General features: G+C 42.4%; 1 protein-coding gene across 6 annotated transcripts in view; it reads right to left on the minus strand.

Annotated features, from left to right (window-relative positions):
- The window catches only part of LOC101287170 (protocadherin alpha-C2), a 171,023-nt gene extending 148,580 nt beyond the window's left edge, over positions 1 to 22,443 (minus strand). The window contains exon 1 of one of the 6 annotated variants that reach the window (XM_033406612.2): positions 19,933 to 22,443. In XM_033406612.2, coding sequence (XP_033262503.2) covers positions 19,933 to 22,323 — 2,391 coding nt within the window. In that variant the 5' untranslated portion in view covers positions 22,324 to 22,443. Of the gene's footprint in view, positions 1 to 6,784; positions 9,438 to 13,188; positions 15,765 to 19,932 lie in introns of those variants that run through there. The other 5 variants (XM_049708639.1, XM_049708644.1, XM_049708642.1 and 2 more) reach the window with 5 other exon arrangements.
- Between the last annotated feature and the right edge of the window lie 540 nt (positions 22,444 to 22,983).

Below are 22,983 nucleotides of genomic sequence, written 5' to 3' on the forward strand. Positions count from 1 at the left end.
GTAAAAGAATGAAATTAGAACACTCTCTAACACAATACACAAAAATAAACTCAAAATGGATTTGAGACCTAAATGTAAGACCGGACACTATAAAACTCTTAGAGGAAAACATAGGAAGAACACTCTTTGACATAAATCACAGCAAGATATTTTTTGATCCACCTCCTAGAGTAATGGAAATAAAACCAAAAATAAACAAATGGGACCTAATGAAATGTCAAAGCTTTTGCACAGCAAAGGAAATCATAAACAAGATGAAAAGACAACCCTCAGAATGGGAGAAATTATTCACAAACGAATCAATGGACAAAGGATTAATCTCCAAAATATATAAACAGCTCATGCAGCTCAATATTAAAGAAACAAACAACCCAATCCAAAAATGGGCAGAAGCTCTAAGTAGACATTTCTCCAAAGAAGACATACAGATGGCCGAGAAGCACATGAAAAGCTGCTCAACATCACTAATTATTAGAGAAATGCAAATCAAAACTACAATGAGGTATCACTTCACACCAGTTAGAATGGGCATCATCAGAAAATCTACAAACAACAAATGCTGGAGAGGGTGTGGAGAAAAGGGAACCCTCTTGCACTATTGGTGGGAATGTAAATTGATACAGCCACTATGGAGAACCGTATGGATGTTCCTTAAAAAACTAAAAATAGAATTACCATATGATCCAGCAATCCCACTACTGGGCATATACTCAGAGAAAACCATAATTCAAAAAGATGCATGCACCCCAATGTCCATTGCAGCACTATTTACAATAACCAGGTCATGGAAGCAACTTAAATGCCCATCAACAGACGAATGGATAAAGGAGTTGTGGTACATATATACAATGGAATATTACTCAGCCATAAAGGAGGAACGAAATTGGGTAATTTGTTGAGACGTGGATGGATCTAGAGACTGTCATACAGAGTGAAGTAAGTCAGAAAAAGAAAAACAAATATCGTATATTAACGCATGTATGTAGAACCTAGAAAAATGGTACAGATGAACCGGTTTGCAGGGCAGAAGTTGAGACACAGATGTAGAGAGCAAACGTATGGACACCGAGGGGGGAAGCCACAGTGGGGTGGGGATGTTGGTGTGCTGAATTAGCCAATTGGGATTGACATGTATACACTGATGTGTATAAAACTGATGACTAATAAGAACCTGCAGTATAAAAAACAAACAAACAAAAAAACAACTAATACTAAACTTTCTTTGGGTTATTTGTATGGAAATATGTTAATATAAATGTTTCAGACATTACGTGAAATTTCTAAAAAGCTTATATGTTCTGGTATAATGTTATAAGTCATAATTCTAATTATTACTTTAAAATGTATATCTCAGAAATAACTAAATTTCCTTGTTGATTGCATTATTATGAACTTTCATCAAATCTTTAATCATGGTTATTTTTAAGTTTTTTGTCTTTTACAGACAGTTCTGGATGTACTCTGATGCTTTCGCAAAAATGTTCCTATAAAAGGGTTTCACCTTCAAGGAATTCATGGAAAAGACTCTGACAAGTACAGGTTTCTGGTAACTGACTGTACTGCTGAACTGAATGAATAAGCATTTTCAGAACTCTAATGGAAAACTGATGAATTCATAAAAGTGCTAGTAAAAGATCAAGATGAAAAAGAATTAATTACATGGGACTGAGTGAACCGATGAGGATGATTATAATTTTAGTGACTTTCTGTTTGAATTAAAAAAAATCCCTCCCCCACCAAAAAAAAAATCCTAGGTCAAGTGAGTGGAAACTTGGTGAGATGCAAGATTCTTATACCATTAGCAAGTATCTAGGGTAAGAAAGAAGAAAGGAGGGTAACTAAAGAGTAATAAATTCAATAAGCTTGGTTCTTATGTACCAAGGAAAGAGGAGTGGAGGAAGGAAAAGGGGTTTAAAATAAAGTACAGAATCTTTATTCCACTAAATTTACTTTGTATGAGAGTACAAAATAGAACTCGGGTGTCAGTAGGAAAGAGAAAAATAAAATGTTCAGAAGATTTGTAATGACAGACATCATTGTAGTAGACAAAAAAGAAAAAGGGATAAAATATTTATCTCAATTCAAACTTTTCCATAAATATTCCAAACTCATATCTGTCAGATATTTATAAATTCTTTATCCATTTCTAGAGGAATATAATTACATCTAGAACAACTACATCTTCTTATGTACAATACCCAGAACTCAATACAAAATTATCAGGCTTACGAAGACAGAGAATCATGAGAAAAAAATGAATAAAAAGACACACAGATGATCCAATTATTACAATGATATGACGGATCACAAATAAACTGTGATTAAGGTATTGAAATAAATACATAATAAATAATTTCACCAGAAAATTGTAATCTATTTTTAAACGGAAATTACAATCCTAAAGCTAAAAAAAGTCATAATTGAAGTTTAGATTCAGTTGATGATTTAATAATAAGAAGAGAATTTTGCTGAAGTATAAGATTGGTCAGAATAAAATATACAGCATATAATAGAGACCAAAAGTGATGTTTAAAAAATAGAGAGGGCATAGTAGATATAAGAGATATGGTGAAAATATTTTTTAACATCTTTACTGTGGTATAATTACTTTAAGGTGAAAGGATTTAACACACATATTCCTTGAGTTACAGAAGAGAAAGAGAGAAAAGCATGAGGCAGAAGCAATATTCGAAGACAGATTGCTGGAATTTTCCTATACTGATGAAAGACATCAAGCCACATATTCAAGAAGCTTTAAAAACTGCAAACGAGGGCTTCCCTGGTGGCGCTGTGGTTGAGAGTCTGCCTGCCAATGCAGGGGACACGGGTTCGAGCCCTGGTCTGGGAGGATCCCACATGCCACGGAGCAACTGGGCCTGTGAGCCACAACTACTGAGCCTGCGCGTCTGGAGCCTGTGCTCCACAACAAGAGAGGCTACAATAGTGAGAGGCCCGCGCACCGCGATGAGGAGTGGCCCCCACTTGCCGCAACTGGAGAAAGCTCTCACGCAGAAATGAAGACCCAACACAGCCAAAATTAAATAAATAAATTTAGAAAAAAAAACTGCAAACAAGATAAAACCAAAGAAAACTAAAATTGAGCATATAATAAAGCCATTGAAAATCAAAAACAAAGAAAAATTTTACAAAGCAGCTAGAGGGGGAAAAAAAAGTTTACACTACCTGAACAATAAACTTGACAGCCATCTTCTCAAAATACTATGGAATGTCATCTGAAAGCACTGGAGGGAAAAATAACTTACAACACAGAACTTAATATTCAGCAAAACTATTCTTCAAAAGTGTTGGCAAAATAAGCATATTTCTCATATTCCATAGATTAAATATTTCTTTACCACCACTAAAAGAAATATTAAAGAATTTATTCATAAGGAAAGATATCCCAGAAAGAAACAAGAAAAAGTAACTTTAGGGACTTCCCTGATGGCACAGTTGTTAAGAATCCACCTGCCAATACAGGGGACATGGGTTCAAGACCTGGTCCGGGAAGATCCCACATGCCGCGGAGCAACTAAGCCCATGCGTCACAACTACTGAAGCCTGGTCACATAGAGCCTGCACTCCACAACAAGAGAAGCCACCGCAATGAAAAGCCCGCGCAACATAACGAAGTGTAGCCCCTGCTGGCTGCAACTAGAGAAAGCCTGCCTGCAGCAACGATGACCCAACACAGCCAAAAATTAATTAATTAATTAATTTTTTAAAAAAGTAACTGTATAAAACAACAATAATAATGTAATCTGTTCCTAGAGTATATGTATAATTGAAAGGCATAATATTAAAAGAAAAAGTGAGAGCAAGTAAATGGAGTTATTATTCAAGGTCCTAGCATTGTCTGTAAGTGGCAAAAGTATTAGTTTAATCCATACTAAACAAGTCAATGATGCTTGTTATAGTATCCAGGAAATCAATAAAGAAATTAGTAAAAGAATGTATAACTAAAAAGATAATTCAGGAGAAAATGAAATAATTATACTAATCCAAATGAAGACAAAAAAGAGGAGGAATAGAAGGGAATTTTTAATAATTTTAAAAAACCTACAGCAAACATAATTAATAATAAATTATTGAAACCTTTCATTTAGAGTTCATAAATAGACAAGAATGTCCACTATTGCCAGTTCGGTTTAATAGAGTACTAGTGGTCCTACCCAATCCCATAAAGCATACTAAAGATATAAAAGATATAAGGATTGGAAAGGAAAAAATACAACTCTCAATATTTTCTGATAGAATGATTGTCTATATCAAAAAATACAAAGCACCTATAGACAAATTATTAGAATTAATAAATTATCTTAGCAAGTTAGCTGAAAAACACGTCAATAGAAAAATACAAAATATTTTCATACGTATCATTAGTAAACAGAGAAAAGATTTTTAGCTTAAAGTTGATATTTATAATGATCACAAATGACAATTATCTAAGAGTAAATCTGATGAAAGATGTATATATAGGACCTCTACACAGAAAATTATAAAATATTAAGAACCATTACAGGTTATTTAGATACATAGAGCATGCTCATGAACCGAATGACATTATTGTAAAGATGTCAACTAGTTTCACGTTTCTCAGTAGATACGATGCAGTCCAAATCAAAACCTCACCGAGTTGTTTTTATGGAATTTACATACAAATTTAAGTGGAAATGAAAGAGGCAACATGACATTAATGAAAAAACAGTCAAATAGATTACAACAATAACAACAAAAAGACCATGGTTATATAACAGAAAAGTGTTTTATAAAACATGTGGAACTCATCTTTTTCAAGTGGTCTTGCTTCAGTTGAATATCCTTGGGGAAAATTAATCTTGACCCCTATGTCCCAACAAAGACAAAAAATTCAAAATGGATTGTATATGTAATGTGACCAATTAAACAAAAGACACCACAAGAAATTATCTTCATGGAACAGGATCAAGAAGAAAAGAATGATAAGCTGAACTTAACTAAAATAAAAAATTTCTATTCACCAAAGGACAAAAGAACGAAAAGAGAAGGCACAGTGTAGAAGAGTGCAAAATCAAGAAAGGGGTTATAGGGCTTCCCTGGTGGTGCAGTGGTTGAGAGTCCGCCTGCCGATGCAGGGGACACGGGTTCGTGCCCTGGTTCAGGAAGATACCATATGCCGCGGAGCGGCTGGGCCCGTGAGCCATGGCCGCTGAGCCTGCGCGTCCGGAGCCTGTGCTCCGCAACGGGAGAGGTCACAACAGTGAGAGGCCCGCGTACCGCAAAAAAAAAAAAAAAAAAAAAAGAAAGGGGTTATATACAGTATATGAAACATTTCAAAAATCAGTAGACGAATACAACAGCATAGGAAAAATAGGTAGGAGACTTGAACAGCTACTGCACAAAATAGGATCTAAAAATGGCCAATAATAATAACACCAAAAGGTGTTCAACCTCAATTACAAATAAAGAAACATAAACACATCCAGCAAAATGGCAACAATATAAATAAACTAACAATGCCAAGTTGTGGAGATGAAGAAGAATAGGAATTCATACAGTGCTAGCATGAGTGTGAACAGGTAAAAGCATTTGGTGAAACTGATTGACATTATCAATTAAAGAAGAAGATACGTACATAGGTTATGTTCCACTAATCTCGATCCTAGCTAAATAATAGAGAAAAGTGTGTACACGGACATTGAAAATGTTACAAATATATTGATGGCAGAAATATGTGAAATAGACATAAAGAGAAATAATGTAAAATTCTCAAGAGTGGAGCAAATAACTCACACCCTATTCATAAAACAAAGTACCAGAGAACATAATAAATTAAATGAACTCCAAGTACATATGGCAATATGGATTATTCCATACAATGGTGAATGATAAATATGAAGAACACACAAACACATGCACACACATAACACATTTTGTGCAATTCCATTCAGATAAAATTTAGGAAACAGGTCAAAATCATTTATAAAGTTAAAACTGTGGCTACATTTGGGAGAGAAAGAGGGGAAAGATATTTGGGAGGTGCATTTTAGTGGCTTCTGGAGTGGAGGTAATAGAAGTTTTCACTTCCAAGTAGCTGATAGAGCTATAATATTCATTCTGTGCACTTTTCAGTGTATTATGAGCAAATAACAAGAAAATGCTCTCTAAAAGCTGATTACAACTGAAAACAAGTAGGTGAAGATAGTAACTACAAAATTTATAACACTAGTTATAATATGCATTGAATAATTAAGAATAAAAACAAAACAACATGTATTGCCTTAGTGTCCTGTAATTCTAAAAGATTTTAGTTTAAAAAGGTATGTAAGAAGTAAACATTTAATTCAGAGAAATTTGGTTCTGAGAATTTTTTTAATTAAGAAGAAATTGATAGAATTAAAGAATATGAGGGACTTCCCTGGTGGCTCAGTGGTTAAGAATCCGCCTGCCAGTGCGGCAAACACGGGTTGGAGCCTTGGTCCGGGAAGATCCCACATGCCACGGAGCAGGTAAGCCCGGTTGCCACAACTACTGAGCCTGCGCTCTACAGCCCAGTCGCCACAACTACTGAGCCCATGTGCCACAACTACTGAAGCCCGCGTGCCTAGAGCCCGGGCTCCGCAACAAGAAGGCACCGCAATGAGAAGCTCGCGCACCGCAACGAAGAGTAGACCCCGATAGCCGCAACTAGAGAAAACCCGCGTGCAGAAACGAAGACCAAATGCAGCCAAAAATAAATAAATAAATTTTTTAAAATTAAAGAATATGAGACTTCAGAGTAAATAAAGGATATTTATACACTAACCTTTGAAAGAGAATCCTCAGTTGCTGGCTGCTGATCCTCTCTGTCCCCAGAGTCAGGTACACTGGGGCTGAAGGCCATGAGATCTGCCTTGGGCGGCCCCTCCCCAGAGCACACCCGCTGCCGCCTCTGCTGCGAGTAAGACCAGCTCCCCACCGCGCTGGAGCACACCAGCGTGGGCTTCCCGGGCCCGCACGCGCCCTCGCTGGGCGGCGCCGAGCACCGCAGCGCCGTGTACAGCAGCAGCGTGAGCACCAACAGGCTGGACACCGCGCAGATGGCGATGATCAGGTACACGTTCACATCCACCAGAGCGGCCTCCGCGCCAGCGGCGCCCGTCGACGCCCGCGAAGAGGCCTTGGGCGCCTGAACGCTGTCTTCCAGCGACAGCAGCACGGTGGCCGTGGCCGTCAGCGCCGGCTCGCCGTGGTCCTTCACCAGCACCAGCAGGCGATGGCGCGGCGCGTCCGCCTCGTCCAGGGCGCGCGTCGTGCTGATCTCGCCCGTGTACAGCCCCACGCGGAACGGGCTGCGCGCGCCACCCACCGCCGGCTGCAGCTCGTACGACAGCCACGCGTTGTAGCCCGAGTCCGCGTCCACCGCGCGCACCTTCGCCACCACGTGGCCCGCGCCCACCGACCGCGCCACCAGCTGGCTCAGCGCGCCCGCCCCGCCGCCCGGCCCAGGCAGCAACAGCGCGGGCGCGTTGTCGTTCTCGTCCAGCACGAACACTTGCAGCGTCACGTTGCTGCCCAGAGGCGGCACGCCCGCGTCGCGCGCGCTCACCTGGAACTGCAGCAGCTCCAGCTCCTCGTGGTCCAGCGGCTGCAGCGCGTACACCTTGCCGCTCTCCGCGTGCACCGACACGTAGCTCGACAGCGCTCGCTCGCCCACCCGCCGCTCCACCAGCGAATAGGACACCAGCGCGTTCTCCTGAGCGTCCGCGTCCCGCGCCGACACCGTGAAAATGTGGCAGCCGGGCGGGTTGTTCTCCTTCACGAACACCGTGTACTCAGGCTGCGCGAACGCGGGCGCGTTGTCGTTCACGTCGGCCACCTCCACGGACACGCTGGCTGTGGCCGACAGGGAAGGCGAGCCCCCGTCCCTCGCGGTCACCCCCACCTCATAGTTCGCCACACTCTCGCGATCCAAGGCGCTGTCCAGCACCAGCGAATAGTAATTCTTGAAGGTGGACACCAGCCTGAAGGGAACACTGGGCGACAGGGTGCAAGTCACTTGCCCATTGACACTGGAGTCAAGGTCGGACACACTTATCAAGGCGATGACGGTGCCCAGTGGAGCGTCTTCCCTAATTGGGAGGGACAAGGACTTGAATTCCATTACTGGGACATTATCGTTGGTGTCGCCAACTTCCACCATAACTGTACAATGGCCAGAAAGTGGGGGCTGCCCCTTATCAATGCCCTCTACAAGAATTTCATAGGATTTGCTTTCTTCAAAATCGATATATCCCTTTACCATAATTTCTCCAGTAATTGGATCTATGTAGAACTTGGATTTCACATTTGGTAAAATATCAGTTGAGAATGAATATGTAATATTCCCATTCAAGCCTTCGTCTAAATCTGAGGCGTTAAGTTTAATTACCAACGTTCCATTAGGAACATTTTCCAGTAATTTCACTTCATAGAGTGTTCTGTCGAAAGCTGGGGCGTTGTCGTTGGCGTCCAGCACTTTGACGAGTAACTGAACGGTGCCAGTTAGCTCAGGTTTGCCGCCATCAGAGGCGGTAAGCACTAAAAAAATCTCCGGGGCTTCTTCTCTGTCTAAAGGTTTCCTTAATACTAACCCAAGACGTTTTACTCGCTCTTCATAGGATGGTTTTTCCAGCGAGAAATAGTCACTGGGGCTCAGTGTGTAAGTCAGCAGAGCGTTGGCCCCAATGTCTGCATCGGAAGCGCCCTCTAGTGGAAACCGAGAGTCAAGCGGCCTGGATTCAGCCATAAACAGATTCTTTTGTGTTCCCGGGAACACAGGAGGATTGTCGTTTATGTCCTTCACCTCCACCTCCACGTGGAACACCTGCAGCGGCCGGTCCACGATCACCTCCAGGTGGATGCTGCACTCCGCGCTCCGCCCGCACAGCTCCTCCCGGTCGATCCGAGAATTCACAAACAAAATGCCATTCTGCAGATTTACCTCCAGAAGGTCCCCGCGGCCTTTGGACGCCACCCGGAACAGACGCGGCACCAGCTCCGCCAGCTCCAGCCCCAGGTCCTGGGCGATGCGGCCCACGAAGGTGCCATGTTTGGCCTCCTCCGGGACGGAGTAGCGGACCTGGCCGCTCCCGACCTTCCAGGTTGCAAGGAACAGAAGTGAGAGCAGCAAACGCCGGTATTCCTGGCCGATTCCCCAGGAAAACTCCATCTCAAGCCCGCAGTGCTTTGTTCTCCTGAAGGGGGTCTTGTTTCAAAATGAAGAGATATCTCCTGACCGTTCAGTCCAGTCCCACTGCGTCCTCCATTTTTCAGCATCTGGATGGTGGATGCAGCTTCTTTACAGTAAGAATAGGAGGGATTTTTTTCCTTTCTTTCTCGCTCTATCGGATCAATTTTATGGTACAGAGCGACATCATGTGGCTCCAAACCGTAAGTAACAGATTCTGGAAATGCATACTCTAAGTCTTAATTATTCTTTCATCCATTCCGCCTTTGGAGAATAGAATCTCATTTTGTACTACTGGGGTACACATTTTGCACCACTGAGATACACATTTTGCACCACTGATTTATTGGGATCCTTAGTTTCACCACAGGAGCAGCTTTCACTTCAGTGGAAATACTTTTTTCATAGAAGTTTTAAGTGTTTACAGAGACCGAACTGTAGTTAACATAGCACTTTGCAAATATACAATTGGTAAAGTGTTGGTTAGGAAATTCATGACAGGTTTTGTGTGTGTGTGTGTTCCTGAGAGTGATGAAAGGTAGTTATTAATGATGACACACTCTTCATCATTGGATTTTACATTCCCGGTGTTGAAGATTTCGAGAATTAAGCTCTAGGAAAACTCTGATCTCCAAAATAAGTCATTGAAAGAGAATATCAAAAATGTTTGAAAAAGGAAGCAAAGACCATCAGCACTTAATTGAAAGTCTTCCTTGCTGTGGACAAGGAAGCTTTAACAAGGAAGCAGGATGTTTTGGTATATAATTTGTGTTGGGAAGTATTCCAGATAATTTTATTCAATGGAACCTATTCACCTCCCATGAGCAAGATGGGTATTCTCATTTTGTCTCTTACAGTTTATAAACGCTTGCTTGTTCTCCAGGATCTAATATGTCTCAACTTGTATCCTCTCCTACAGCACTCATATATTTTAGTCAAAGTGGACAATTTCCTGCTTCCAATAACATTTTTCATGAAACAGATATACTCATTTCATTCCCTGCCTAAGTAATATCCATCATTTCCAAACTCTTCTCAAAGCAGTTTCCCCCATTATATAACAAGTTAAAACTTCCCTGACCAACAAAGACTTTCATGATTAAGCCAATTGGGCAGGCATCTTCATTTTCTTTTATACTATAGCATCTAGATAAAATCACTTGGGACATTTATTACATTAATTTCTCTTTTGTAGGTATTTGGGTATGTGTGTCTAATCCTCCATTTTTGAAATATAAACTTTTAAAAAGAATATTTGTGTTATAATTGTTTAATAGCTCAGAATACTTACTGAATATTTGCTGAACATTTACACTATAGAATGGTTTGGTTTTCTTCAACTGCTTAATAAAATGCATTAAATTAAGGTGGTCATGCAGCTAGTTAAGAAATATGATATCTCAGCAACCTCTATAATTTTCCAGAGATACAAAAATATTTTCCTTAGACATTGCTCTACTTAAGGTATATTTCAATTTCCATATTGAAAACCTGGATTTTAGCTTAGTTTTCATTCCAGTTCTTGGCAATCATGATCTTTGAGACATTAATAGTTCTAATGGTCAATAAAGAATTCCCAAATAATAGAGCATAATATATTTTCCTGACACACACAAAACAATATAGAAGGACATGATGGTAGCTATTTTAAAACTTTCTTTGACTTTTATGTTCATAAACCTCTTACTCCATAGCTGTCTAAGACAAAAAAAAAATCAATCTAGTGAAAATAGCTCTAGGCTCCCATTCTATGAAAAGCCACACTGCCCCCCCATTTTTTCTGAACTAAAACATAAATCAAAGTAGTTTCACTGTTCCAGTACCCAAACTGCAGATTTGTGCAAAAGGATTAGTATCAAACACACTGAAAGGAAGTGAAAAGGACTCCCTGTCCATTTACTTTATTTTGCAAGTAATTAAATGCATAGATGAGGTATGCAAAAGAATAGAAAGGATATTTATTTGGGAGCTATTCACTATTTAACGGGTATAGAGACAACACATCTCTAAAGGGAAGAACTCAAAGGTCTTTAAAATGTCTTATTAGCTGAGAATCATGTTAGTCAAGAAGTTGAAGAGGATGACTTCCCTGGTTGCACAGTGGTTAAGAATCCGCCTGCCAATTCAGGGACACGGGTTCGGGCCCTGGTCCAGGGAGCAACTAAGCCTGTGCACCACAACTACTGAGGCTGTGCTCTAGAGCCTGTGAGCCACAACTACGAAGCCCACGTGCCACAACTACTGAAGCCCGCATGTCTAGAGCACAGCGTGCTCCGCAACAAGAGAAGCCACCATAATAAGAAGCCTGCACACCGTAACAAAGAGTAGCCCCCACTCGCCGCAACTAGAGAAAGCCCGTGCGCAGCAACAAACACCCAACGCAGCCAAAAATAAATAAATTTATTTAAAAAATAAAACTATATGCCCATTTGTACTAAAAAAAAAAGAAATTGAAGAGGGGAGCTGGATTTGAAGACTGAAGTCCCACATCCTGGAAGACAAGAACTCTGGATGGCCCTATTATTCACAATAGGATGAAAATGATGCCTAATAAAATAAATAGTGAACTGAGGTTGGACATGCTGTGGCTCATACTTGATGGACAGGAGGCCACAAAGGACAGTGCCAGAAAGAGGAAATGGAAGTGGAAAAAAGGAGGATTATGTATTTTATATGTTGGCCTATCCCACAATGTAATTGAGTATTAATCAGGTTTCACCAAGGAAACTTGAACAAGGAAGTAGGAAGTTGTAGTACATAACTTGTGTGGAAAAGTATTCCACACAATTAGAATGGAATACACCGGAGCAAGGTTGATATCTTCATTTTTGTCTCTAATGGTTTAGAATACTTGCCCATTCTCCAGTCACTAACATACCTAAGCTTTGGTTTCCAGTGGCAAAGAAACTTCAATGGGAGACCAACTATTTACTAGGGTAACTGACCAAATACCAAATAGGGGAATGAATGGAAAATAATTTCACTTCCAGTTATTTGGAACTTTGTACTTGCTACATGACACACATTAATAGGTTGGTATTCAGAGGAGGGTCACCAGTAATAACATTGACTTATTGAATTTTTTGGACATTAGCATCATTAATACTACATGTAAAAGAGGTTAATAATAAATAAGTTTTGCTAATTGAATAGTTTTAAAATGAGGTATACAGTATTTTTCTCTACACTGTTCAGATAGAAAATAATATTTCTTAACAAGATTAATAATATTCTTTCAAACGCAATATTTTCTAAATTATGATATACTAAAGAGAGTATTAAAATTTCACTTCCTATTGATTTCTTAATGTTTACTAATAAAAAGTAGTGAGAAACAGAAGAGAGAAAATGATACAATTCTAAAAGCAATAAATTTATTATTCTAACTTTTTTTTAACCCAATTGGAAAACTAGCAACAATACACAGTATTGCCAAATGTGAACACAAAAATTAAAACAATCATGTTCAAGTAGAAAGAAGGAACTGAGAATACAGATAAATGGATAAGTGAGTAAAAGAGGCTCTATAGGAGACAACAGGCTTAATAATCTAATGCTTGAAACTGAATATGTAAAAGCATAATAAAAAGGAAGAGTGTCAGTGACATTTGGACTAACATCCAGTAGGAATTTCCAATAAAAAGTGTCATAAGTTACTGAAGCATTGTGCAGGTATTAGCATACCACAGTTTAAGTCAAATATTCTAATCAATTCAATTTACCCTGGAAAATATATTTTGTTTCTATCCAGATTTGTAGCAATAAAATAATTCTACAGCGACTTTTAAAAACCTGCAAGTATGGGTCTTACCATTTATTGCTGATTCGGTTCAAAGCCATTAGTCACAAGAAATTCAAACACTTTAACCACAAAACCAATACCTTGAAAACTCTATTGACAGCAACAAGACTAATTAACTATTAAAATGTTTCCAAAGGAGTAGTAACGTTGAGAATTAAAAACAAAGACAGTTTTGAAAGGATTTTTAAAAGTTACTCACCTTAGCAGGAAGATCAACCTTCACATCCGTCTGCTCTTCTCTATCCCCACTAATGGGGCCCGGTGGAAGACAGGGGCTGAAGGCCATGAGGTCTGCCTTGGGCGGCCCCTCCCCAGAGCACACCCTCTGCCGCCTCTGCTGCGAGTAAGACCAGCTCCCTACCGCGCTGGAGCACACCAGCGTGGGCTTCCCGGGCCCGCACGCGCCCTCGCTGGACGGCGCCGAGCACCGCAGCGCCGCGTACAGCAGCAGCGTGAGCACCAACAGGCTGGACACCGCGCAGATGGCGATGATCAGGTACACGTTCACATCCACTAACACCGTATCCGCACTCGCGGCGCCGGACGACGCCCGCGAAGAGGCCTTGGGCGCCTGACCGCTGTCCTCCAGCGACAGCAGCACGGTGGCCGTGGCCGTCAGCGCCGGCTCGCCGTGGTCCTTCACCAGCACCAGCAGGCGATGGCGCGGTGCGTCCGCCTCGTCCAGGGCGCGCGTCGTGCTGATCTCGCCTGTGTACAGCCCCACGCGGAACGGGCTGCGCGCGCCACCCACCGCCGGCTGCAGCTCGTACGACAGCCACGCGTTGTAGCCCGAATCCGCGTCCACCGCGCGCACCTTCGCCACCACGTGGCCCGCGCCCACTGACCGAGCCACCAGCTGGCTCAGCGCGTCCGCCCCGCCGCCCGGCCCGGGCAGCAGCAGCGCGGGCGCGTTGTCGTTCTCGTCCAGCACGAACACCTGCAGCGTCACGTTGCTGCCCAGAGGCGGCACGCCCGCGTCGCGCGCGCTCACCTGGAACTGCAGCAGCTCCAGCTCCTCGTGGTCCAGCGGCTGCAGCGCGTACACCTTGCCGCTCTCCGCGTGCACCGACACGTAGCTCGACAGCGCTCGCTCGCCCACCCGCCGCTCCACCAGCGAGTAGGACACCAGCGCGTTCTCCTGAGCGTCCGCGTCCCGCGCCGACACCGTGAAGATGTGGCAGCCGGGCGGGTTGTTCTCCTTCACCAACACCGTGTACTCGGGCTGCGCGAACGCGGGCGCGTTGTCGTTGACGTCGGCCACCTCCACGGACACGCTGGCCGTTGTCGACAGGGAAGGCGAGCCCCCGTCCCTCGCGGTCACCACCACCTCATAGTTGGCCATACTCTCGCGATCCAAGGCGCTGTCCAGCACCAGCGAATAGTAATTCTTGAAGGTGGACACCAGCTTGAAGGGTACATCATGAGTCAGGGTGCAGGTCACCTGCCCGTTGGCACCGGAATCGCCGTCGGAAACGCTGATCAGAGCGATTACCGTTCCTAGTGGAGCATCTTCTAATACAGGTAAAGAGAGTGATTTGACAACCAACTCAGGTACATTATCGTTGGTGTCCAAAATTTCCACTACAACCGTGCAGTGATCTGCCATTGGGGGATTTCCTTTATCTGTTGCTTCTACCTGGATTTCATATAACTTAGTGAACTCGAAATCTATGTTACCCTTTACACTGATGTATCCATTAACAGGGTCTATGTGGAATTTCGACAAAGTATCTGCTGACATGTCTGTATTGAAAGAATACACAATGTCCTTATTTATCCCTTCATCCAAATCAGAGGCGTTAACAGTCACTACTAGGGTACCGTTTGGTGCATTTTCAAATAATCTGACTTTGTAGATCGTGCTCTCAAACTCTGGGGCATTGTCGTTTACATCTACAACGGTGATCTTCAGTTGAATAGTACCAGTGAGTACTGGTTTCCCACCATCAACTGCTGTTATAAGTAAGTGATGCTCAGGAGTGACCTCTCGATCTAAAAGTTTTTTCAGCACAAGTCCAAGGGATTTAATTTCCACATAATTTCTTTTAACATCCAAGGTAAAATATTCATTGGAGTTAAGAGTGTAGGTCAATAGCGAATTAGCTCCGATATCTGCATCTGATGCGCCCTCTAGCGGAATCCGAGAACCAGGCGGCCGGGATTCATAAATAAACAAATTTTTTACTGCCATTGGAAAAACCGGCTGGTTGTCGTTAATGTCCTTCACCTCCACCTCCACATGGAACACCTGCAGCGGCCGGTCCACGATCACCTCCAGGTGGATGCTGCACTCCACGCTCCGCCCGCACAGCTCCTCCCGGTCGATCCGAGAATTCACAAACAAAATGCCATTCTGCAGATTTACCTCCAGAAGGTCCCCGCGGCCTTTGGACGCCACCCGGAACAGGCGCGGCACCAGCTCCGCCAGCTCCAGCCCCAGGTCCTGGGCGATGCGGCCCACGAAGGTGCCGTGTTTGGCCTCCTCGGAGACAGAGTAATGGACCTGGCCGCTCCCTGCCTCCCAGAATAGGAGGTGCAGAACCGAAAGCAGTAGTCGCCAGACTCCCTGACCTTCTCTCCAGAAAAATACCATTGCAAGCGTTTTTCCAAATATTGGGTCGCTTTTGCATCGATCAAAAATTTTTAAATATTTCTAGTTCCTTATTTTTCATTTCTTAATCATTCCGTGCACGTATTTAAGAGATGGTGAGGAAAACCAGCATCTTAGTACGTAATAAATGCTGCATATCTTTTGTGGTGAAATACCTTGCGGTAGACAGCGACATCATGTGGCTAAATGTGTAAGTATTAAATAAATGTATTTACCTTTTTTTCCTTCCATTGAACTTTCCCCCATTTTTTTTCCCTGTAATTTCCTTCGAGCACTCCTCAAAGTCTTCATATTTTATCAAAATATATCCTTAGAACTTTTATGCTAATTCATGACTTTAAATTAGGCCAATCCATGGCATATAGTTAAATATAGTAAAATAGTGATTACTATTATAACAGTAGTGGACATCTTTTGGAAATATTTCCGATGTGACACGTACTATTTCATTTGTTTTAATAGGGTTAGCCCATTAAATTCTCACAACAACCTCTGAGGTAGGTATTAATATGATTCACTTTTTACAAACAGTGAAGTGGAAATGCATACAGGTTAAGTAACTTAAAAGTAATATTAACTGGTGATGTTGAGTAGGATCTCAATATGATTCAAGACTCATGACATTAACCACTTGGCCACAAAGTCTACATTTTACAGAAAAATCGAGTCTTTGATATTTGTAACCATCAAAACAACAGACCTTGAAAATTTTACTTCTACATTACTATGGCAATCGTTAATTTATAAAATATGTTTCTTACTTTGTAGAATGTCTACGAACCACTCCTGTGTCCTTTATCCAACAACTGCATCTTTGTTAGCTGTCTCAACTGTTTACATAAAGATGCCACAAGTCAGTCTTTTACAGTGCAGTTATTCTGTAAATTTGGTTTTTGTTGCATGAAAACACTGTGTGTTTGGATATTTGTTATATTCACATCATACCAAGGAAAAGTATATTAGTTTTTTAAATTTACACATCACTTGTACATTTCAATTTACCTGTATATCTTAACATGTTCACAATATGAAATGATTCTGTTTTTAATAATCTCCACTCTGGATGAATTTCTGGATTCCAGTTTGTTAAAAAGTTGTTACTTGTAATAATTGGTGTTTAACCAATTATTAAAGAGAGAAAAGTAACTTTGGAATATGACTCACTCAATACATGTAAGACTAGGCAATGAAATATACTAAATGTCTCTGTAAAGTTAGTAAAAGGCATGCATTCTCTGAGCATTTGGAAGCTGAGCAAAGAAAATTCATAGGAAGAGGTTGAATTTAGAGAGGTAAGAGAATGCCCAGATTTTTGCTTATAGTCCTACTCTTTTTAAATGAAATCAAACGTGTGCTTTAAGGGAATTCCCTGGTGCTCCAGTGGTTAGGACTCCGTGCTTCCACTGCCAAGGGTGCAGCCAAAAACAAACAAACAAAAATTTGATTTAAATATTAGGAGAAAAGTTTTCATACCAGGTTTTCCATGTACTCATTGAATGCAAGACTGCATTGCAACTTACTCATATTTTATCATTCACATTTAGAATAGAATAAATTATCAATTAAATTTTAATGTATAAATAAGTGAATATTTTAAATTAACTTTCTCAAGAATATAAGTAAAGAGGTAAGTTACATTAATGATATTTGTTGATATCAAACAGATAATTTCTAATTGATTCTCTTGTACTAGTTCATGAAAAAGAAGTAAACATTTAATGGGTTTCCCTGGTGGACCAATGGTTAAGACTTCCAATGCAGGGGGTGTGGGTTTGATCCCTGGTCGGGGAGCTAAGATCCCACATGCCTCGGCACCAAAAAACCAAAAACATAAAAAACAGAAGCAATATTGTAACAAACTCAATAAAGACTTTAAAATGGTCCACATCAAGAAATCTTTTTTTAAAAAGTAAACATTTAAGAATTATTTTGGAAAAGAGTATATCTAGGAAATAATTAAGATATCAATATGCCAGTTAGTGCTTTGATGGATCTTGAAAGGTAGTAGCTAGTTTTAAAATGAGAGACAAAATTAAAAAGTTTTAAATATCATGGACTTCATATTGAGATGGCTTTCACAACTTACTGTAATACTTCACATTTCATGACATTTAAGAGTATACTATCTGCAAATTGGAATGGCACAGGGAATTTATAACAGAGTAGATTCCATAATGATTATTATGAGATGAAGTTAATACTAAAGGAATTATATGAGTTTAAAGTTGTGCTAATGTGTGGTTAAGGTATCAGTGAATAATATCTACTCTCACTTAGACATCTCTTTTGGCAACTGAATCAAGAAAATGTAAATAAGGAATAAGAAATCAAGAATTTATACAGTGATGTATTGTGACTCCTGGAGATATGGGCACACCTGGATATAATTTTAAATCTTACCATTTACCTAGAGTAGAAATGTAGTAGCCAGACTTCCAGTAGGACAGATTCCATCTGACCATTCACACTTTCTGTACACTAGTCTCAAGAAGGTGGTGAGTAGCTATAGTACTCTAGGTGGGATGACTCATCCCAAGAAAGAGCTTCAGCCATTTGTTTTTCTCTGTAAAGCCTCAGATGAACTTTTCTGATTCCCAGGAAATATATATTCACTGTATTTTGAGGCTTATCAACTCTAAGGCACTAATATATTTCCCACAGGAACAGATTATCCTTAAATAAAGTTCAGTATTTCCCCACCAAACTCCTCAATTCCTTTAATAGCAGATCCCAGATAGAAATTGATATTCTGGCCTATCTGTGAAATGGCTAAAGCTAAGATCACTTAGTGGAAGTTATTTCATGATTCATCAATTCATCATTTGGGAGGAAATAAACCAGCAAATAAGTAACGACAAAAGAGTAGTAGAAGACAGTAATTTCACCCCAAGACATCTTCCTTTTGTTGAAAAAAAAAGTGTTTTTAATTTCCCTTCCAAGTATAACATTTACTTATTTACTCATCAAGTTTAGTGTTTTAATTACCCAACATAGTAGTTACCAATGAAAATGTAGTCATTCAATGCCAGTCTTTGCCTTTTGGAAAAACTCCCAACATCATTAGGAATATAGTTGCTGCCAGGTGAAATTAAGTGAGCTCAGTCTTGGAAAATGTTATCATGGGCATAGTGTGTGGTACCAAAGGAAGGTGGTCAATCTCTGCACAGTGGGAGGTCTGCATACATTAGTCCAGTGATATACTTTAAGCGTGACTAAGCACCCCCACTAACATAAAGACTGGGTTAAAGTACTCTCCACTTGTATGAAGAAAAAGTCCCACCACCTGGCCACCCCACAATGTGACTTTAAAAACAAATTTTTTTTAATTAAACAAAATTGAGGGAGATATTTTTTCTCAATAAACTCTCTACTGTGCCTTAAAACTCTAAGGATTTTGCAAATGTGAAATCTTTTTACTACTGAAAGACATACCTAAGATTAGCAATGATTTCTAAGTGATGTCATGTGTTGTAATGAGTTATGATATATACTTTGGATGCTAGGCGTTAAAAATCTGTTCAGGCTGCTTTAAAATACACGAAAAGAAAAACTAACATATTAACTGTTGAATAAACAGATGAAGATAAATGAATTCTTTTTTTTTTCTTTTTTTTGCGGTACGCGGGTCTTTCACTATTGTGGCCTCTCCCGTTGCGGAGCACAAGCTCCGGACGCGCAGGCTCAGCAGCCATGGCTCACGGAACCAGCCGCTCCGTGGCATGTGGGATCTTCCCGGACCGGGGCACGAACCCGTGTCCCCTGCATCGGCAGGCGGACTCAACTACTGCGGCACCAGGGAAGCCCGATAAATGAATTCTTAATCAAAAGAATAATTTAGGAAATTCCCAACATATTCTGACAGAATGGATGGTGTAAATTGAAAATATGTATTCCATAATCATCCTCTTTAAATTTTTTCCAATTGTGATTTTTTAATTTGAGAAAAAATATTTACACGTAATGTTAAGTTTTCAAATTTTGCTGAAGTGTTTTCTCAATACTTTAATCCTATTTTTCATGGCAAGATTTAATTAAGGAAAATCCAAAATGTAAAAATAAGAAAAGCATTTAAATTCTTCTCAATGCAAGAAATTGATTTCTAATTCACACCATATATTGTACAAGATAATGATACAAAATGAAAGCAGAGCTATGAATCAAAATAATAGAATGTGTATGGCTGATTCATTTTGTTGTGCAGTGGAGGCTAACACAACGTTGTAAAACAACCGTACTCCAATAATAATTAATTTTAAAAATTAATAGAATCATAGAGAACAAAGAAAATAGAACAATTTTAGAGCCGACAGAAAAAAAAATTAAAAGACTCACCTTTCCGAACTGTTCTGATTCCGAGAGTTGTTGCCTTTCTTCTGCTGAGTCTGGACCTTGAGGTAAGCTGGGGCTGAAGGCCATGAGATCTGCCTTCGGCGGCCCCTCCCCAGAGCACACCCTCTGCCGCCTCTGCTGCGAGTAAGACCAGCTCCCCACCGCGCTGGAGCACACCAGCGTGGGCTTCCCGGGCCCGCACGCGTCCTCGCTGGACGGCGCCGAGCACCGCAGCGCCGTGTACAGCAGCAGCGTGAGCACCAACAGGCTGGACACCGCGCAGATGGCGATGATCAGGTACACGTTCACATCCACCAGAGCGGCCTCCGCGCCAGCGGCGCCCGTCGACGCCCGCGAAGAGGCCTTGGGCGCCTGACCGCTGTCCTCCAGCGACAGCAGCACGGTGGCCATGGCCGTCAGCGCCGGCTCGCCGTGGTCCTTCACCAGCACCAGCAGGCGATGGCGCGGCGCGTCCGCCTCGTCCAGGGCGCGCGTCGTGCTGATCTCGCCCGTGTACAGCCCCACGCGGAACGGGCTGCGCGCGCCACCCGCCGCCGGCTGCAGCTCGTACGACAGCCACGCGTTGTAGCCCGAGTCCGCGTCCACCGCGCGCACCTTCGCCACCACGTGGCCCGCGCCCACCGACCGAGCCACCAGCTGGCTCAGCACGTCCGCCCCGCCGCCCGGCCCGGGCAGCAACAGCGCGGGCGCGTTGTCGTTCTCGTCCAGCACGAACACCTGCAGCGTCACGTTGCTGCCCAGAGGCGGCACGCCCGCGTCGCGCGCGCTCACCTGGAACTGCAGCAGCTCCAGCTCCTCGTGGTCCAGCGGCTGCAGCGCGTACACCTTGCCGCTCTCCGCGTGCACCGACACGTAGCTCGACAGCGCTCGCTCGCCCACCCTCCGCTCCACCAGCGAGTAGGACACCAGCGCGTTCTCCTGAGCGTCCGCGTCCCGCGCCGACACCGTGAAGATGTGGCAGCCGGGCGGGTTGTTCTCCTTCACCAACACCGTGTACTCGGGCTGCGCGAACGCGGGCGCGTTGTCGTTCACGTCGGCCACCTCCACGGACACGCTGGCTGTGGCCGACAGGGAAGGCGAGCCCGCGTCCCGTGCTTTTACCACCACCTCATAGTTCGCCAGGTTCTCGCGATCCAGGGCGCTGTCCAGCACCAGCGAATAGTAATTCTTGAACGTGGACACCAGTTTGAAGAAGTCATGGGGGGTCAGGGTGCAGGTCACCTGCCCGTTGGCACCGGAGTCGCGGTCAGACACCGTGATGAGGGCGATGACTGTTCCCAGCGGAGCATCCTCTCGGATGGGAAGTGAAAGAGACGTGATTGAGACTTCTGGTGTGTTATCATTGATGTCCACAAGTTTTACTGAAATTTTACAGTGCCCAGACATTGGTGGAGTCCCGTTGTCATACGCAATGACTTGAATCTCATAAGATTTCACTTCTTCATAATCTAATTGTCCCTTAGTTCTGATTTCCCCTGAGCTGGGATCTATTTTGAACTTGGTCTTTATATTGGGGGACACATCACTACTAAATGAATACACAATCTCGCTGTTTGATCCTTCATCTGCATCAGAAGAATTTAATTTAATCACCAAGGATCCCTTTGCGATGTTCTCTAACAATTGTACTTTGTAAACTGATTGGTCAAAAGTAGGTTCGTTGTCATTCACATCTAATACCTTAATAAGCAATTGAACGGTGCCTGTGAGCTCAGGTTTGCCCCTATCAGTAGCCACCAGTAACAAATTAATCTCAGCAGTTTCCTCTCTGTCCAGAGATTTCCTCAGCACAAGAGACAAAGACTGGCTTAGTTCATCATTTGTCTGTATATCTAGAAAGAAAAACTCACTGGAGCTGAGCTTGTAGGAGAGAAGAGCATTTACTCCGACATCTGCATCAAACGCCCCCTCTAGAGGAAACCGCGAGTCAAGCAGCCTCGATTCGTGAAACCGGATAGTCTTTACTGTCACTGGAAATACTGGCGGATTGTCATTAATATCCTTTATTTCCACCTCCACATGGAACACCTGCAGCGGCCGGTCCACGATCACCTCCAGGTGGATGCTGCACTCCACGCTCCGCCCGCACAGCTCCTCCCGGTCGATCCGAGAATTCACAAACAAAATGCCATTCTGCAGATTTACCTCCAGAAGGTCCCCGCGGCCTTTGGACGCCAGCCGGAACAGGCGCGGCACCAGCTCCGCCAGCTCCAGCCCCAGGTCCTGGGCGATGCGGCCCACGAAGGTGCCGTGTTTGGCCTCCTCGGGGACGGAGTAGTGGACCTGGCTGCTCCTGGCCTCCCCTGCAGCGAGGAGCAGAAGCGAGAGCAGCAGACACCCGACCTCTCCGCCCCTACTCTTAGAAGACACCATCACCAATACTCAGCGAGTTGATCAAATTAGAATATCATATTTTGCAAAATTTTAAATATTGTCCTCTAGTCTCTGCTCAAGTCCTGCTGCTTCTCTTATTGTTCTGTCTCTCTGGAGTGACAAGAGGGCCCTGGGTATTTTTCTTCCTACAGAATACACTGTAGTAGACAGCGACATCATGTGGCCAAAATGTAGGCTCTACTATTTATTCTGTAGATTTAAAATTAAACAATTGTCTAGTCTAAGTTTATTGATAGCTTTCATTTAGGGAAAATATTTATTTTAAACTCTGAAATATATCATTCCCCCCTTTAATTGTGTTAAAAACATATAACAAAATTTACCATCTCATCCACTTTTAAGTATACAATTTAGTATGTTAAGTATATTCACATTGTTGTGAAACAGATCTTGAGAACTTTCATCTTGCAAACATGAACCTATATCTATACCCATTAGAAAACAACTCCCCTTTCCCACCACACCACACCCCTCTAACCACCATTCTACTTTCTGGTTCTATGAATTTGACTACTCTAGGTACCTCACATAAGTGGAATCTTACAGTATTTGTCTGTAACTGGGTTATTTCACTTAGCATAATGTCCTCAAGGTTCATCCATGTTGTAGCATGTGATGGATTTCCTTACTTTTTAAGGC

This window comes from Orcinus orca, chromosome 3 (assembly GCF_937001465.1).
Source record: "Orcinus orca chromosome 3, mOrcOrc1.1, whole genome shotgun sequence".
NCBI classification, from domain to species: domain Eukaryota; kingdom Metazoa; phylum Chordata; class Mammalia; order Artiodactyla; family Delphinidae; genus Orcinus; species Orcinus orca.